The 18982-nt window shown below is 42.4% G+C and overlaps 1 protein-coding gene across 1 annotated transcript in view; it reads left to right on the top strand.

Moving 5' to 3' along the window:
• The window catches only part of CEP170B (centrosomal protein 170B), a 57461-nt gene extending 46225 nt beyond the window's left edge, over positions 1–11236 (top strand). Inside the window, exons 15-21 of the mRNA XM_086748537.1 lie at positions 1207–1366; positions 5203–5241; positions 5782–5925; positions 7494–7582; positions 8134–8227; positions 9361–9412; positions 10208–11236. Of these exons, the coding sequence (XP_086604663.1) occupies positions 1207–1366; positions 5203–5241; positions 5782–5925; positions 7494–7582; positions 8134–8227; positions 9361–9412; positions 10208–10443 (814 nt within the window). The 3' untranslated portion in view covers positions 10444–11236. The remainder of the gene's footprint in view (positions 1–1206; positions 1367–5202; positions 5242–5781; positions 5926–7493; positions 7583–8133; positions 8228–9360; positions 9413–10207) is intronic.
• The last annotated feature ends 7746 nt before the right edge of the window (positions 11237–18982 follow it).

Here is an 18982-nt window from a genome sequence, read left to right as displayed (position 1 = left end):
CTGGCTTTCCTCCTAGCAGCCTTCCTAGCTTGGGAGAGCGCTTTGGGTTGCAGCAGCTATAAATAAATGGTTGCGTCAGATCTGTCTGGCGCTGTGCGTTGCAGGGCTCAGTCAGAGACTGCTTCGTAATTGCAGTTCTGATTTCCGTTGCTGCTCCCAAATTAACTGGGAGGGGTTTAGAGGAGTTGGAGTTAAAAGGGAAAATGCCACTTGTTTACAGTAAGTGAATCACATAATGGATGCGTTTGGTGACAGCTCTATCCAAACCAGCACGGGTAGGGGGGCACCTTGGGCAGGCAGATCAGACCGCTTTTTATTAGTTCAATTATGCATTTTCTTTCTGAGGAAATGTTTTGATTAATTGACAGTTTTATTACGTTGCTTGATTTTTCAAATTAAAGAAGAAATTATCTTTCAGATAAAGCTGGCTAGCTGGAAGATATTTTTTTTTTCTTCTTAGAAGCTTTTCTTTAGTATAACCACAACAGCTACTTTTGGTCTGAAGGGGTTTTATTTAAGCTCTGCTAGCAATAATCCAGACACTTAAAAACTGGTTTTGAGATCTAGAGCAAGTAGAGCAGAGTGCTGCAATTGGTGAGTGTTAACTGGACACCTGTCAAGGGGCTTGAAGTTTGAAGACTCGGTTTCTGAAAACCAGATCCCTCTGAGGTATGCTGTGCTTACCCTGGTAATCCCTCAGCCCTTCTGGAGAATGTGGAGGCATATTTTGATTTACAGTCTGTAAAGCACAAGTAAGAAGGAAAGAGAATTTGAATTTTTATTATTTAAGTAACCAAAAAAAACCTTTTTTCCTTGTATGGACGTTTTAAGGGAAAACAAAGAGGTCCCAAGAAGAAAAAATGACTGTCTTCTATTAAAAAAAAAAAAAAAGTAGAGTGGATGCGTGGGGGAGCAATAACATAAAGTTTCTTTGTGGATTGTCTCCGATACTTTCTGGTAGTGTGTAGTCACTAGAATTTGTTTTTTATCAAATCTCTACTTTGAAGATAGGTTCAGGAGGGGAGTGGATTTATTTTGTGTGCAGCTAGAGTGTTCCTAGGCACCCTCAAAAAACTTGCTTTCCCTAGCCTCTGCAGAGGTTATAGTTCCCACAAACTTTCTGTGGCTGGTCTTTTTAAGTTTTATTAATGTGAGGCTTGTTTTATCATGTGTCCTAATGGCTCTGGTGCATGCCCTGTGCTTTAGGCTCAGCCAAACCTTGGTGAAGGATGTCGCCATCCTTGCTCGAGAGATTCATGATGTTGCTGGAGATGGGGACTCTCAGAGTTCATCGGGGACGGGGCCAACCACCTCCCTCAGCTCTGTGCCCAACACTCCTGCTTCCACCATATCAGCGAGAGAAGAGGTAAGATCCCGAACAACAGAAATCTCTGCCTCTGAGTGCTTGGAGGTACGCGGGGCACAGTTGTGGTGGGAGACCAGGGCAGCATCCCCAGTTGCTGTAGCATTGAAAAACCGTCATCCCCTGTCCCCCTAAAAAAGACCACCAGAAAGACTGACTGCAGTCCACGCAGGGTGCTCTTTATTTTGCCCTCCTCCGTGCCACTGCCAGCCTTGCAAGAAGTGGGAGTCGTATTATTTGCTAAGGATCTCATGGCCTCTAGTTGGACTTTGGCCCCTGAAATTTGCATCTGAGGAACAGAGTGGTTGTGCTGCACTGCTGTGCTGGGGAGCCAGAGCCTCCCTCCTTGTCTCAGACAAGGGACTAACTGTGGGCTCTGGCTGCGCGCTCTGTATCAGCTGTGTGTTTTGTACCTCTGCTGTGTCCTTTCTGCAAGGGCTGTTGAAACACTGTGCAGGTGTTACTTGAATCCTTTCCCTTCATCTGTGTAATGATGTTTGAGGGCAGGGACTCTGCTCTCCAGGCAGCAAGGGGGACAAGGAGGAAGGCAGTCAGTTTGGGAAGTGAAGCTGTGGTTTTTTTTCCCAAGCTGTGTAACACAGTTTGTCTGGTCTACTCTGGAGTGGGGAGGAGAGAGGTGGTTTCTTAATTTGGCTCACCAGTGCCACAGTGCAGGGACTCAGCTCGGCTCAAACTTGGCTCTGAGTTCACCAGGAGGCTCCAGCTGCCAAAGCAAAATTACCTTTGCTGCTGTTTAAATCCAAATTTCCTCCTATCTACCACCAGTGTCAACTTAAAAAAAGATACAAGTGTCAGCTTAAAAAAAATACACAGCTCTCTCTATCTGCTGTTCAGACTAGTCTGTTGGCCCTCTGTTGTCTTTGACTGTTGTGAGAATTGCAGACCTGTCCTAAGGGGGGTTCAAAACTGAGGACTAAACCTCTGTTACCCTGCTGAGAGAGTACTTGGAGGCCCTGTGACCCTGATGTGATCATCACTGAAGGTGCAAAGCAGAAGTTTAGGGAGATACCCAGAAGATCAAGCGAGGGTGGCTGTGCTTGTGTTAAGCTGAGATCAGCTGCAGCCTGCTCAGGGAGGGTTTTTTTTCCCCGCAGACCATTTGGAGCCACAGTGCACAACTATTTCACAATGACTTCAGGCTCTGAGATAGTGTTTTATTGCTTTGTTCCTTTGCAAGTGCCATGCCTGTAAAACTGCCTTTTGTATTATTGTTTTCAGGCAGTTTTACAGGTGACAAATCTACCTTACTTCTCACTTGCAAATGAAACCTTTACTTCGGATTGGTAATGACCAGTACTCAGCACCCTCTTCCTTCCAGAAAATCAGTGTACCTACTTTTGTTGAGTGTCACTGAAGAGTACGACAGAGAGTCAGCTCATACAGAGGGATATGCCCTCTGCTGCTAGAGGAGGGACAGCTGAAAGCCGCAGTTTCTCCTCTACAAAAATGACAGGCTCCAGAGCGCATGGTTGTGATGTTGAATGGCAGGATCACAAAGTGAAGACTGCTCGGACCTAGGCGAATTGAGGGTTTCTCTGTGCCGTGGCTTTGCAGCGCTACTGTGTGGGACATGCCAGTCAGCCCCTCACAGTAGTCGGGAGAGTAAATGTAGGGCTGTGTCGCGCTGTAGGTGATGCTCCCCGCAGTACCCACTGCTTGAACAGTTTTTGAGATCTTACAGTGGTGTAAAGGAAGAAACACTGGTAGGAGCCTATGAAGACAGATCAAGAGTCATAACCTTTGGTGTGTTCAACCAGTGATGGCTGAAACCACCATAAAGGGTTTTAACTAGACTCACTGCAGGTAGGATTGGATAGCACCATGATTTCAGCAGGGCCAGCGGCTGGGAGGCCCTTTGAGTGGCACCCAAAATACCACTTACATTATCAGTAGCCAGGAACAGGTTAAATCAGCAGGACTTTCTATGGTGATTCTGAGATATAGAGCTGAATCCTGAATAGCTTGGGATCCTGAATGGTGCTTCTTGAGGGCCATGTTATGAATGGGAGCAATATAAACTGATATGGGTTTAATGAACACACATCTCATCTTTGGAACTGGACTAGAATGAGCACTAGAATGTGCTGCTGAATCTGTGCTAAAATAATTATTTTGGCTTAATGTAGGGAAGTTGCTAGGAAATCTCTGAAGATCAGTGTTTGTGATGCTAAGCACTGTGAATTTTGTGAGTGTTTATTAAACAACTTTATAATAAATATTTTAGGAAAGGACATAGTGATGAGAAATAGCTACTATAGTTGTAATAGTAATGTATTGAAATATCAGATAAAAGGAAGTATGTGAATAAGAAATGTTTGCTGTGTGTGATTGTCTCTTACACTGCTCTGGCTTTTGCAGTGTTGTATGCCATTCTGCTAACTCTTGATTTTCTACTACTAAATATTTATACCAATTCTAATAAAGTGGAGAAAAATGCAGGAAAAATAAGTACTGATGCTGGAATCAGTTTTGATCAGAAAAACTGTATCAGAAGCTTCACTTTGGACCAGTGTGTGGCACAGCATTTCTCAGCCTCAAATGATTTGCTTTTAAATTACTTTTATTACAAAGCGTGGTTAAAGATTAAAATAATGAGTGTTCTCTTAAAAGTTAAGATGGAGCCTTAGATTTAAACCTTATACTTCATTTTCTGTCCTTTCAGGTCCAGTGTTGGCTTGGAAGTTTGCCAGGGAGTTTTTTTTGTTTCCTCAGTGCATGTTTGGGGTGGTTTTGTTTGTTTTTGTAGCCTCAGCTGTTTAGTTTATGATAACTTGGATTCTTGGCATACTGAGCTGCTACAAATTAAGCAAAAAAAAACCCCAAACAAAACAAAAGAGTTCAGCAAGGGAATCACCTTCATGATGCCTGTTTACCAAAGCCACGCGTTGTTTGGGATGTCTTGGGTTGTGGGTATATAGGTTTTACAGGGCCCAGCTTTCTGCAGAGCTGAGCAGTCAAACTGAAATCTCAGCTGCTGCAAGTGTAGTCAAGTGGGTCATCCCCAGTCACTGGCCACTTCTGCAAATATTAGCCCTGTGTGACATTCTTTTGGTTGGTCTTTGTTTTAAGTTGATAATGATACAGCAAAAACCTTAGAACCCAATTACATTTTATAAGCTGTTTAACGTACTCAGTATGAGTGTCGGTATGACGAGGAAATGCTTATGGATGTGACAGAATGGAAAGCATGAGAAGAGACCAAGTCATGTATGAAAATCTGCTGTCCTTGCCGTGTTTTCTACTGGTTGTGCTGAGATCTGCTGGACTGTAGGAATATCTCCTTCCATTCTGATGCTGTTTCACTGCTGCCAGCAGCCTAACTTACTGTTTCTGCACTTCATGAAAGGTTACAAAAAGAGAAGCTTATTAGCTAAACATTCTGGCTGTTGTGCCCCTGTACCATAATATCTCGTATCTTCTGCTGTGCGTAACTCAAGTGCTGTTGCACAGAGTGTGGGGAGCCTGGACTTTGGACAGCACAATGTTTCCTTGGAAGAGCTGTGTGCTTTGCCAACCAGAGAGCCTCCTGAGCTGTATGTTTAGCCCGTTCTCTGTGCTCGGAGGGCTGCTGATTTCCCTCAGCACAGTCTGTTTTGACTTAACTGGAAAGCTGCCTGACAGTGCCTCTGCAGAGCTGGTTGGCGACGAGGACCTCCACGGGCTTCAATGCATGCGGAGGGTGGGTGTCGACTGCTGGTCCTCAGGAATGTGCTTTTGGGAATGTCAATCCAAAATAACCCCAAACCGTGTGTTCTCTTTGATACTTGCTGCCACAGTCATTCACTAGCATTGATCTCTTTGTTTCTGTTTTAACACAGATTGCTCGTAGATCTTTTCGGCTGGCATATCCATCTCAGGTGCACTTTCCATCCCATTATTTTTTGTATCTTTGTCTTGTCACTGTTGTTTTCTTCCCCTTCTTTTAGAGTTTTTATCTGTCAGTCAACCAAACAGGAGTAGCTGTCTTGTCTTTTCTGTTCTTCCTGTTAATTATTTGCATTATTAGTGGTTTTGTATTGCTTTTTCATCTCTTCCATGTGTTACTAAATGGTTTCTGATTAATTTTAGTATGGCTTTAATGTTGCATTGATATATTAAAATATAAGTTAGGGGAAAACAAGACCTTTTGAGTTTTAGCTAAATTTAAAAAAAAAAAAAGTACTTTTCAACTGTATGCTCAAGACTCAAAATTATGAAGTGTAATAGCCCCACTGATTTATTTTTTTTTTTAGGATGACTCCAGTGGGTAGATGCTTGCAGGATTGGGGTCTAGTAATTTGCTTAGGAACCCATACCTGTCTGAACAGGACTTAAATGAATCAGTGTTACCTGCAATGAGTGCCTGTGTGCCTCCTTCCCTACTAATTTTTAATGACTCATTACTCATTATTTCCAAGTTGGTGCAGCACATTCCAGAAGCAAGTCTGAACTACCAGAAAGTGCCTCCGGGATCAGTGGAACTGAAGGATTTTGACCAAAATATGAACGATAACAGAGAAGAGGATCCCTCGAGAAAAACAAGGACAAGAAACCGTGAGGAGGCAGGCCACCTTTTTCTTTACTTTGTATCTGACATTGCTTTAAGCTGCAGGATGTATACCTGCTCTTTCTAAGCTGCCAAAGGAGGCTACTCAAAAAAAAACCAAAACAACCCAACAAAACAAAGCACTTCTCAAAAGCCCTGAGTTGTAGGTATAGAAACAATGTTTAAAAAAAAAAAAAAAGGCAACAGAGTCACCCTTCTCTTCTTGCCGATACTCACTGGAAGCTTTCTCTCTTGTGTAAAACTAAAAACCTGAAGCTTGGTCACTTGTTTCGATGGAGGCATTCAGAGTTAGGGCCCAGTTAGCTATTTCATTGCTAGTTTAAATGAAACCACAAAAATCTCAACTTTGAAATCTGCAGCACTGTTTAGTGGCACCATACTTTTCTGCAACCAGCATCCTGGTTAGAGCTGCCCATGGAGCAGCAGTGGCAGAATCTGGACCTTACAAGGAGTTTCTGCAGCTGAGCTTGAGTGCTGTGGCACAGCTGGCCTGCTGTGCTGTGCTGTGCAGACAGCAAGCTACTTATTCTGCCTTGCTCCCTCCAAGATATGCAATTTGATGCAATTCTTCTGAGCTGAGAGAGCAGGGTAACCTGGAAATCACTGGGGTGATGCTAAAGGGTGAGGAAGCCTGGCCTTAAACTTGAGGCTGGGGTTGGGGTGAGGAGCATAGCAGAGTGATGGTGCCAGAGAGCAGAGGAGCAGGCTGCTGATGCAGCGCTTGCCTGTTGCTTCTGCTTGCTTCCTCACTGCTGGTTGGGGAGGAGGAGCTGGGGCAGAGGCTCCCAGGCGACAGTGCAGGCAGGAGGGGAGAGCTGAGCTGCTCTGGAGGTGGAGTGTGGCTCAGGTGGGCAGATGGAGGGGACACCTGGGCTGGGCTGCTGGTGCTGATTCTGTCCTGTGGCTGACTTGAACCAGTCCCTCACTTTCCTGCCAAGGTGGAATAAAAGGTGCAGGTTCAGAGTGTCCCCAGCTGATGTGGGCTTTTCTTGCAGAAGCCTGGGACCTCTGCTGAGCCACAGGACTTGAATATTTGGGATTTGGTGTTTTTTTTGTTGTTGTTTTTAATAAAACAGAATGTAACATGGTGGGATGCCTGGCTGTGAAGGTGGCTTGAATTCATATAAATCACACTAGATGGTTTCAGTAAGACTGCTTGTGGGACTTCTTGCATTGTGATTTGGCTTTTGGGGTTGTTTGGTTGGGTTTTGTGGTTTTTTGTTTTTTTTTTTTTTGTTTTGTTTTGTTTTTTTTTGTAAGGAGGGGGAGTGTGCCTGTGAGCCTTGGAAAGTCTTAAGCTGTTTCTTTCAGAAATGCTTAAATAATTATGTTACTGCAGACAGCTCTGTCTCTAGGAAAGGAAAAAACAAAACTGAACAAGTTAGTATTAATGTTTTTGCCAAAGTGCTACAACAAAGCTGCACATCATCTTAATCTCCCTGGAGCTTCCAGTATCATCCCCATAGATTAAGATGTTTCAGTGAGATCATTTACTGTAAAAACTTCCAGTTTTGTAATACGCCACTTTTGCTAAAAGTTCTCTGATTTGCCCTTATATTTTAGGTAATCTTTGACAATCTGATGTTGAATCCAGTGTCCCAGTTATCACATACAATCCGTGAAAATACGGAAAACCTAGCTGAAAAAATGAAGTAAGTAACTTTTTGTCCCTGGCCTGGAATGTTGGCTTGCTGCTGAGTTTGTTGAATTGCTCCTTGTGGAAGATAATGCATTGTCATCTCGGAAAGTCTTGTTATCAAGATGCAGGGAATCTAGATGTAGGAAACTATGTGTGTAGTGAGTGAGGGGTGATATTATTTACCGTCTCTTTTCCTCATATGTTTGGCCTTTGGAATTTCAGTGCTGGCTTTGTAGTGCCTGTTGATGCCTTAACTTTGAAATGTTGCCTGTGCAAAGATGGAGCAGAAAATTGGTGGATTGTTTCCTCTCTCCTTCTTTGTCCCAGGCTCCCAGAAAGCCTGCAGGTCACCAAGCTTGTGAAATCTCTTCAGAGCTTGTTGTTGCTCTAGAAGACATCAGTTAGAGAAGGACTTTGGATTGTTCCTAAATCAGCTGAAAGGCGCTTTACCCAGTCGCTAATCCACTAATCTCCTTTGTTGCCACATCTTGTGATAATTAAGTCTTTTAAACAAGTAGCTTTTGAATGGCAATTTTAAGACCTGCTCCACTTCTTGTGCTGCAGGATTCTGTTTCAAAACTCGGAAAGGACCTGGGAGGAGATGGAGGCTAAAATTAATTCCGAAAATGAAGTGCCAATTCTGAAGACATCAAACAAGGTAAGACTATGCAAATAAGTGAAATACTGAAGGCTTTTGTCCATGAAAGCTTTGTAAGAAACCAAAATAACAAGCTCTGGTCCTTCTCAAATCCATTTCTGCAATTTCTAGTCCATTTGCATGTGTTGAACTGCTGGTTGTTATTGCTGTTTGGAGTGTGACAAAGTGAATTTCTCCAGCTGTCATTTTTCACCAAACTCTTCCCCTCTCCCTTTGTGATTCATCTTCAAAGACCCAGTCCTTTAAGAGATGCTCAAGTTCAGGGTCATGAGGCCTCGTTTAAACATCTACCAAAGCATCATCTACTGTGTGGCTGCCACAGCTTCAGTTGTAGACAGATGTTTCTTGTGAATGCTTGTGTTCTTCACCTGTAACAGGTCGATAACAGGGCAATAAAAAAACCTTCTGCCCTAGAGTGGTGTTTGTGCTCTCATGACCTCTTACTATCATTTATGGGGACTGCCAGTGGGGATTTAAGTACAATAATGGACCCAGCAAATCTGATTAGTGCTAAGCATACATATAACTGTGCAGCACCTGTGTAGCTCGGTGCTACAGCAATATATATGTGGCCAATTGCTTTGTCTGTTCTAGGAATTGAGTTTGCAAATATCTTTGTGCATTTGGTATTAAGGAGAGTGTGGAGGGCGCTTTGTACAGTTAACTGGTTAGCACTTCAAGTCTAAAATCCACTGTGGCTATGAATTGGTAGGTGCTGTAGCATTTGGTGAAATGATGCAGAGCAGAGGTCGCAGTGCACTGACCAGATGTACCTAGACACAGATCACAGAATCACAGAATGGTTTGGGTTGGAAGGGACCTTTAAAGGCCATCCAGTCCAACCTCCCGGCAAGGAGCTGTCCCCATCTTTCTTGTAAGCCCTGTTTAAGTGTTGAAAGTCCGCTATAAGGTCTACCCACAGTCTTCTCCAGGCTAAACAACCCCAACTCTTTCAGCCTGTCCTCATAGGATTATCTTTGTGGATACTAGCTCTGTCTTTTCAATTAAATATGCAAAGTTGGAACTGACTTTGAATCTTCTTGATTGGATAAAGCAGAAGGAGTAGGACTAGATTCCTGTGTCAGTTGAGTACTTTGTTGCTTAATTTTCCATTCTGATGCTTTTGTTTCTAGGAAATCAGTTCTATACTGAAGGAGCTCAGGAGAGTTCAAAAACAGCTTGAAGGTTGGTCATTTAAAGTGTTCTTTTTGTCTCAAATGCCAGTAATTTGCACAAAATAAAATAATGCGACTTGATTTGCCAGTGAAAGCTGGGAAAGGATGCAGAAGTTTAGTTTGCTAGCATAGTGCTCTATGATGAGTGCATATGGAATGAACAGTAGATTTATCTTGTGCTGCCAATTTTTAAGAAAATTGTTGACTTTTGCAGTGTGGAAGCTGTTGCTGTGGAAATGCTCTGTTTGTGGTAATTAGCCTATTCCCATAAGATGGACTGGGAAAGGTCTGTTCTGCTGAAACAATACTTAGCAGCTCCTGTAGCCAATAAGCTGTGCAGTGCTTTTTGGACTTGAATTTTGCACATACAGCTCTGTGCAATAGAAGAATCAAGATAAACTCATGCATCATCTAGAAGATTAATAAAGACATATAAAAACAAACTGGCGTCATTTTGGGTTCCTGATAGAGCTTCCCATCTGACTGCTATAGTTTGACTTTTCCCATTTAACCAGAAAGTTGAATGTCCTTGTAGCTTCGATTTGGGAGAATCAAAGAGTAGTTTGGGTTGGAAGGGACCTTAAAGATCATCTAGTTCCAACCCGCCTGAGAAGTTTTGCTTGTTAAAGCTGCTTAGGGCTGAAGGTATTAACAGAGAAAATATTGTGACTAAAATGAACGCGAGTACTGCCTACACTTCTAGTACCTTCAAAATGAAGACAGCAACCTTCTGTTTAGAAACTCTGCTCAGTGCTGCTAATATGTCTCTCTCTCTTTTTAATTTTTCCTTCCTGCCCCACCACAGTCATAAACGCTATCATTGACCCTACTGGAAACTTGGATGTAGTTGCCAGTAACAAAGCATCTTCTGCTGCTAAACAATCTACAGCCACTAAAGTCAGGACTGCTAACACTTCTGGGTCCACACTGGAGACTTTGTCCCCAGCACAGATGAGGAACTACACGCAGAAATCGAACTGTGGGTCTTCTAGATTACAAGATTCGAATTTCATTCCAGATGGAGAGAAATATGTGATCTGATACAATATTTTGTATTGCTATCATATTGTAATCTACTGTCGCATTAGTATTGTGTATGAGTGGTTTGTGGACAGTTTGTGTGGAGCAGTTGTTTAGATTGCTAACACGTTGCACAAAAAAAAAACCCCAATCTATGCTGTGAGGGTGAATGGAAAGTCTGTGTATGCCCTTTAAACAGACTAGCACTGTGGAGCAGCACATACTCAGCATAGAGGCAAACGGATTTTTAGAAAGTTACTCACTTGATCTTCCAGTGTGCCATAAAAAAACAGGCTTTGCGTACACTCCATTCAATACTGCCGAAGCTGAAGTGTTCTTGCATTGGCCTCTTCGTAATTATTCAGTTGTAATGAGGCGCAATTTAAAAAACACTTTTTTGGTACTATATTTGTTTTGGTTTTGTTTGGGGTTGTTTTTTAATTGTATAAGTGAAGCATTACAACTCTGTTGGAATCAACGTGCAAATCCAACAGAATGATTGTGCAATATCGTGGGTTTCTAGGAGAAACTCTTAGTACAGTTGTGTAAGAAGTCCTTTCCAGCGGTCATAAAAAGATGACCACAATGAAGTTGTGCATCGTCTTATTTTCAGTCCAAAAACCAAAAAAAAGGCAGAATAAACCCTTTGTTTTTCTCTTGGAAAAGTGTGAAAGTTAATAATGATATGAATGTAAAGACTACTAATACAGTTAGTATTTTTGATGGGATGTTTCAGGCCCAAAGTTTGGGGTAGGTAAAAAAGGTCAGATTTTAGTTTGGCTTGCCAAATTTTCAGATTTCGATACAAATGCTGTCTTTAAGCTGCTTTTTTTTTTTTTTTCTTTTCTTTCTTTTTTTTTTTTAAATATACTTTTTTTTTTTTTTTTTTTTTTACAATGAACTACAAATGTGCTTGCCTGGGCCAAAGACTAAGATGTTTGCGATCAGCTAATTGCTAAGAAAAGCATCTGTTCCAATGGCTCGTGTAATAAACTTCATTGCACAGTTGCTGTGAACTAGGATTCACTTGACAGCACTGAAAAAATAGTGGCTGAAATGGGCTGAAATGTAGCTCCACCTTTATGGCTAGTTGTGTTATGAATTTTTTTTCAATGCAAAAGTGCTTGAAGACCGCCTTTCTGTGGTATTCTTCAGAAACTATTCAGCAGTGTCAAGCACTTGGTACCTTTGGGGTTTTTGTCTGGATTTTCTTTTTGATGTGTTATAATCCTAGAAACACTAAGGATTATGTGCAGTTACACTGAGCAATTCCTTGTTTAAAAAGATGTTTCTGTATTCTGTCCTTCAATTAAACTGCAAAACACTAAGTAATTTTTTGTTGCTTTAAGAACAAAAGTTTCGGTTTTGAGGGGATCTCTTCAGACATGTTTGCCTCCAATTTTTTCTGTCCTGTATCAATTCCTTTTTCATTCTCTCCTGGTTGATAAATACTAATCAGGCAAAGAAATTCTTTTGTAGCTGTGGAGGATGCATTTACTGGGAAAGGTGAGCAGATGAGTTCCACTTTGCCCTCATACAGTATGTAGTTTAACCAGTGAAAATGGTTTCCCAAGCTTGACTGCTTCTTGTGTGCTGACTTTATATTTTGGGGTGGGTAGTGGATTCCTTAGTTAGCTTCAGTAGTTACCTGAGCTTTTCTGCTAGAATGTTGTAAGAGTGGGAATCTGTTGAAGTAATTTAACTAAATAGAGATGCTCACAAAGTGTTTAATCTTACTAGCAAAGACCATGATTGCTTTCCTGGTGCAGCCAGTGGGAGCTTTCTATCCATTTCGGCAGAAACAGGATTGGTCCCAAAATGGGAGTATGCCAACAGGCTATTAGTTTCTTTTGAGCGTGCAAGATGCTGGCTGGTAAACAATAGGTGCAAATATCCTTCCAAGATTTCCAGTAGGTTATAAGACTCATCTGCTTGTGTGGAGATGCTCTTCCATGAAGAAATCTGCTGGATTTCACGTAGATGAATGCAGAATAAAAAAAGAATTTGCCCTTGATGTTCTTCTGCATGTAATATACGCACTGTCTGAATGTGTTCATTCTGTCATTTATTCTGAACTGTCTTTTCTTGAAATACCTGACTGTGTCCTTGATGAATATCGTAAAGTGGTGGTATCGTTCCTGACATATGAGACACAATTTTTCAAGCCCTTCTTGGTTAGGGTTTGAACTGACCAGGTGCTACCCCAACTCATTAGGAGTTGAAAGACCTTCACAGATAGGGTGTTGCTGTTAGTTTCGGTTTTGCTGTAGAGACATATGAATTACTCAGCCATCTGACTTTTATTATTATTTGTTACCCACATTTCCCCATCTTCATGGCTATGCTCTAGAGGATTTTGTTTCTCTACAATATGTCCTTGATGGGACTTCCGTTTACTTTCACTTGAAAATTGCTTGGTTCTTTCATTCATTAAACACATCAGGGATGGATTTTCTTCCTTGGTTGCCCTGTTCTGAATTTGAGAGAGAACCCACAGACACCTTACATCAATTAAATGATCCTGCAAAATATGGTACCTCATCAAGTGACTAATGAGGATGCAACAATTAGTGTCTTTGTAATTTGGAAATGTGTGTCTGAAGGAGGGGGAGGATGCACAGCTTGATTTGTTTTATTTGTGACTTAGCCAAACTAGAAAATGCTTCTGACACAACGTTCATCCTTGAATCTTTGCATTTAAAACAATTTTGCTAGTCAATGATGAAATGCTGCATTTTTTTCTTGTATTCACGGCTTCTGAAGTACATACACCCCATTTACACCTGTCTGCTCCAGATAAGCCAAAGAGCTAAGCCACCTGACTAGTACTCCTTCGTTGATTGTTCGTTCTACAAGCAGTACTGTATGCAACCATGAAAACATGCCTCTGTGACTCCAGCGTGACCATAACAGATGCGTAGTGGTGTATCTGGGTGGCCCAGGATCAGTGCGTAAGATACCTGTGGGCTCTCATGAGCTGTGGATGGGCCTTGCATTGAGTTTGACGCTGACCTGTGGGTCGCTCTCATACAGTGTTGCTTTCATGTGTTTTGTATCTGACTAAAGAAATGTAACAAAGGGTGGGATTTTCGAAGTCTTATGGAAGCAAGTGCTCAGGTTCTCTTGGGTTCCCATGTGCTTTGGGTGCCTGATGCCACGAGCACCTTTCAAAATCCCAGCCCTCAGCTCTTCCACTATACTTGAAAACCCCGTTCTCAGTTCGACATTTTCAAATGTAAAAACCCGTTACTCTGTTCTGATGGCGTGAATGTAAATTCCTGCGAGAATGTGTAGGAGCTTTGTGAACGAGGACCTAAACGTGTCTAGGGTGATGTCATGTCGTGGTCGTGCTCCAGGAGAAAAGGACGTCTGCATCATCTTTGAGTATTTTAGTAAAGGTACAACTAGTGGAATGTTTACATACAGCCTACTGAAAAAAAGAGGGGACAAAAAAGAGATTAAAAAGTGTAAACTATTTAAGTGCAAGATTCTACTAGTTTTTTTTTTCTTGTTTTGTAGATCACAGTAGCTATTTTTGAAGTTCAGTAAATGTGTATAACTCTTGCAAAGACCAGACAGAACTACCTGTTCTCTTTCGATGTGCCCCGTGCTGAATTGTGCCTATTTCACTCTCTGCTGTTGTTATGCTGCTGATTCTGCTGTTCTGAACTGTTCACTGGATCATTCCATTTGCATGCAACACAAATGCAAGCTGAGCTGTCTGAGAGTAAAGCTGAAACACGTCTGTATAACTTGAATCAATTAATGACTTTCTCTTTTCCACGCCCTCTTGAAATGCTGTGTATAATTTTGATTCGTTTCTCCTGCCCTGATTTTTTTTCTGCTTTTGTTTTGTTTTTTTTTTTTTTTGAATGGTAATTTATTTTTTTTGGATTACAGGCAGTATCTGTACATTTTGTTTCAAGGTGATATTGTGGACATCTTTAAAAAAAATGTTATTTTATATAATTTTATCATAAAGTTGCTCTAATAAATCATTCTTTTATCATGTGACAATGATTCTGGATTTCCTGTGTTAATTTAGGGGGGAGTATGTGCTTGGTGGACTAAATAGTTGAACTGCCTGTTTACATTGGTGTTAAGTACAGTGTAATGAAAGAATTTGCAGAAACTGAAGACTCACAGTGCGACTGGATCCATCCTGGTGACACCTATGGCTGGGGCAAATCCCTCTCCAAAGGTACAGAGGTCCCCTTTCCCCTGCCCCCATAGTCATGGGATTGAAGTCTGCAAGTCCCCATCGCCTGAGCATGGTATGGTGATACTTGATTTAATTTTTAGTACTGTTTTATTTCATTGCTATGGTTAACAATGGTAATTAAATCCAGCCTGGTTATGTGATTAAAGAAAAACATTATTAGACTCACTCTTTCGCTCTCACCTTATATATATATATATTTTTTTTTTAAATATATGTATATATTGGAGTTTATATGTCTGTGAATTTTTTTTTTCTCCCTTCATTCCATCACTGTTGTTCTTCCCTCCTGCACTTCTGTCTGACCTTTGCATCTTTCGTGGCACTTTTGAAATAATGTTAATTCCTCCTTCCCCTCTGCGCAGCCTTCGGGTGCCTGCAGCCTCCCGCACACTGCTCGGTGCCGTGTGGGACTCTGCCTCCGTGTCCTCTACATTAGCACAGCTTCTATTGGAAGTAGAACACGTATAGCTGATAAACACATTGCATTGTTAGCCAGCAGTAACTAAAACACAAAGGGGAAAAAAGTAATACTAGTACCTAACCAGGATCAGTGGGAGACTTTGCTTGCCCTGGTGACCTGTGCATGGGATACTTGAACATAAGCATGCGTAAAGTTTTGGGAAGGGATTTCGTGTGTGGTTTTTTTTGTTGTTGTTGTTTTTTGTTTGTTTGTTTTGTTTTAAGGAATTTAAAAATAAAAAAAAAGCTTTCTTGAGCTTAGGTTTCATATGCTGTGTCTGCAGAGAAGGCTTTCTGTGCTCTCTAAAATACAGGGCTGGGTTACATGTTAACTGTATTGCCTCTCCACAGGCTTCCCCAGCAGTCCTGGGTGGTGTTTGAGCTGGGACACTATGCAAAGTCCCTTTTGAAATCAACAGTGCATCCACTTCATTAATTTTTAACAGTCTGACTGATTAAACATAAGAGAGAGAGGAACTGTGGTGAAAGCTGTTTGCAACATAATGAAAGTTGCTATCTGGCAGAATTTAAAAATAAAGGATAGACGGCGAAACTGATGATCTCCTCTGTCCATCTTTCTGCTGAGTGTTCAGCTGACATCCTGCCTGGCTCTTCAACATCCTCATCTGCATGGGGAAATGCAGAGCCTGGTTTTGCACACCAGGAAGTGTTGCCTTCAGCAGGGTTTGCAGGATCCTTCCTTAGAGCAAGACTTAAAGTCAGCGGAGAGACAGGTTCTAATTTTTTAACATCCTGTGAAGATCTACCCTCATGTAATGAGTCCTGGCCCACGTGATGGTGTGGGAGGACTGAGCCTTCTTCGACAAGGGCATTTGTGGACTGTTCAAGAGCAAAGCCCTGCTGGTCTTAGCTTTTTCTGGTGGGATGGGGTGGGCGTGGAGCAACAGCGGGTGGTTTGGCTGTGGGGTGTTGCTTTCCTTAGAAGGGGAACAACCATTTGGATGCAGCCTTGTAGAGACTTGGAGCCTCTGCACACAGGAGCATGTTTGATTGGGTTATCTAGAAAAAGTTTTATTTCACTGCATTGATTTTGTAGGTCTCTGAATGATGTGGGCTGAGCAAGGGAAACGAAGAAAAATGAACATAAGAAAATAGTACTCACTAGGACTCTACCCTCCTTAAGCCTTTTTTTTTCCTCCTCTGAAATTATTGAAAATTCTGTACTTGCCAAAAGAATTAGTGCCAGAAAAGGCTTGTTCAACAACAGTAATGCTTCTGCCTGTCAACAGCCAATTCACAGGAACCACAGGAAGAAGGAAAAAAAAAAAATATACAGACCCGAAATGCGGCATCTGCCTGGCAGATGGGGACACTTTGTAGACAAGGAAAGATCCAGAGGCACAGGTGAAATTAGCTTTCAGCAAGAGGACCTGTGGCTTTAGCGTAGCAGTAACCATAGCCCATCACTCCTCTGGGGGCTAGGTTTCTCGCAGGGAATGGCTCTGTCTCCTAGCTGCTGATAGCTGCGTGGCCTCGAAGAGGATGGGTTATAACAGCCCGTAACAGAGCTTCATCACAGGCAAAGCAAACTCTGTGCAAGCAAGAAAAATGTTCCTTATCTTCTGGAGGACATGAGGATAGCAGTTGCATTTGGCCTGTGGTTGCTGGGTACTTTGCAAATCAAAGAGGAGGAGTGTAAATTTTCACCGTACAAAGCCAGATGTGTTCAAGGCAGACGGCACATACTGAAGCTTTTCCTAACACTTGGAGGTCATCTTTCGTAGGTGCGCCTGGAGGGCGAGCGCCAAGCAGGAGGAGTGACGAGACTGAGACAGCAAAGGAGACTCTGCAATCTCTTGAGCTATGCAAATCACTGATTTTTTTTTTTTTTCAATTTAAATATTTTTCCAAACAAAATACAGCTGACAAGCATTTAATTTTAGGTGGGACAAAATTATTCCAAGTAATTGTTAAATATTTCAAGTTAAATCTTTCAAGTCCATGGTTAGATGGAAATTGATTAAATCTTTAAAAATATTTCCAAAGAACAAAAAAAAAAAAAAAAAAATCACAGTTTTACTTAGAATTTGAAATTTTCTCTAGGCTTGTTGGCTGAATTACTTCCCAATTCTTGACCTAAAATGACTTCTTCCCCACCCCCCCCCAGCTCATTTGAGCATACAGTCTTTTGGCACAAAGTATAAATAGAGCATTTTTCTTTCCAAGTGTAAGGACCCTGGCTGTTCCTGCCTCCCATCCTTCTGTTGACTGTTGGTGTTTGGAGCCTGGCCGCATAGTCACCGTGAAATGCCAAGTGTAGTTTTGTAGTAAACTCTGCAGTGGCAGCGACGTTCTTATCTATTATTAGCTTTTGGAGATGAGAACGTCTTAAACTGGCAGTTTCTTCTTCGCAAACCTCCCACACAGGCATTAAAAAAATCTTTCACTGTGTCTTTTAATGCACCCTTCTAACAAACTGGAGCCCAAGCGTGCTTTTTAGAGAGAGTACGTTAACCACAGCGTGGCATCCAGCTCTATGGTGAGAGATATGTTTACTCTGGGTGTGGGAAGGTGGGAAGCCAACCAGAGCAACTGGTAGAAGGAGCCTTGTCTGAGAAATGGGAAAGAGGAAGAATAAAAAAGATCGCTTGTTTGTCCTGAAACATGACAGTCTTTTTTTCTTTCCTCCCTCCAGTTGCACGAGTTGGTGAAATAAACCATATTACTTCTCCCCACAAATGCGCTTTCACCCTTACACCCTCGGTGTAGAGCTACACCGCTGCTAGTGAGATCAGAAACACGTCCTTGATCCTGGGCTGGTGTGTGAGATCAGACAGGCAGAAGGAAACCAGGCTTTTGCAAGCTGGAGGGGAGGAAGACAATGAGATTAATCAGAGCTGCCAAGGAGGAGGGGAAATACAACTCCATTTTCTGGAAGCTGCTCCTCCCCCTGATATAACCCAGCCTCTCCCGGTTTGAACTAAGCTGGTGGCACTGGAACAATAAATGATAAGTCCTGAACTTCATATGAATATGCTGCTGCTTGTGCGGTGCAATCCTGACCTCACTGAAGTCAGTGGGAGCTGTTGTGACTTCTGTCAGCATAGCTGATGCCAGGATTTCAATCCTGCGTGCAAACCGAGCACGGCGGCTCATTGCTGAGCTTGGGGATGTGTACAGCACGCACGCTGACTTAAGCTCATGAGGTGCTTAGCTGAAATATTTCTTCTGGATGTTCAGTGTCTGAAGTCAGCAGGGGGACAGGGACACTTCCAGAGGCGATTGAGACCTTTGGCATGGTAGCTTGCTGGAGTTGCCTCTTTGCCCTGACTGCAGATGAAGCCTCAGTCAAGCAGGGTCTTGCCTTCAGCTTTCTGGTAACTGGAGTCTTTAGCAATGGCATTAGCCTTTGCCTTGTTTTTAAGCCCTGTTTTGATACAGATTTGAGATGGCCCCAGTGACAGGCGACCTGCGTACAGCAGTAAGTTCAGGAGAGAGCTAGCTGGTCAGACAGGCATCGTATCTGCTCCTTTTATATTTTTTTTTTCCTCTCACTTTTGGCCTTCGTTGAGTTATCACTTGTGTTCTGGTCCCAGGGGAAGCAGACGATCCATGACACCTTCAGCTTCCCAGAGAAAAGCCTCTTTCTGCCGTACCCGATCCATCCTCTGGCTGCTTTTAGCTTTTCCATCTTCAGCAGCTTACTATGAGGTGTGATAAAGCCTCCTGATCCTTGCTGGCCCTCTGTTGTCTCTCCACTGTTTCCCCTCTACAGCAGCCTTCCTCAAACACGGAGCTAGGGAACCGCATCCTTCGGTTCAGTAGGATCAAGGGACTGCCTGGGGAATAGCAGCAGCATCACCACGTGGAGTTGTGTCGACTGAGGTGCAGCCTTTGGATTTTTACAGAAGACAATTT

This window comes from Chlamydotis macqueenii, chromosome 5 (genome assembly GCF_036417535.1).
Source record: "Chlamydotis macqueenii isolate bChlMac1 chromosome 5, bChlMac1.mat, whole genome shotgun sequence".
Classification (NCBI taxonomy): domain Eukaryota; kingdom Metazoa; phylum Chordata; class Aves; order Otidiformes; family Otididae; genus Chlamydotis; species Chlamydotis macqueenii.
This window is presented reverse-complemented; position numbering and strand designations above follow the sequence as displayed.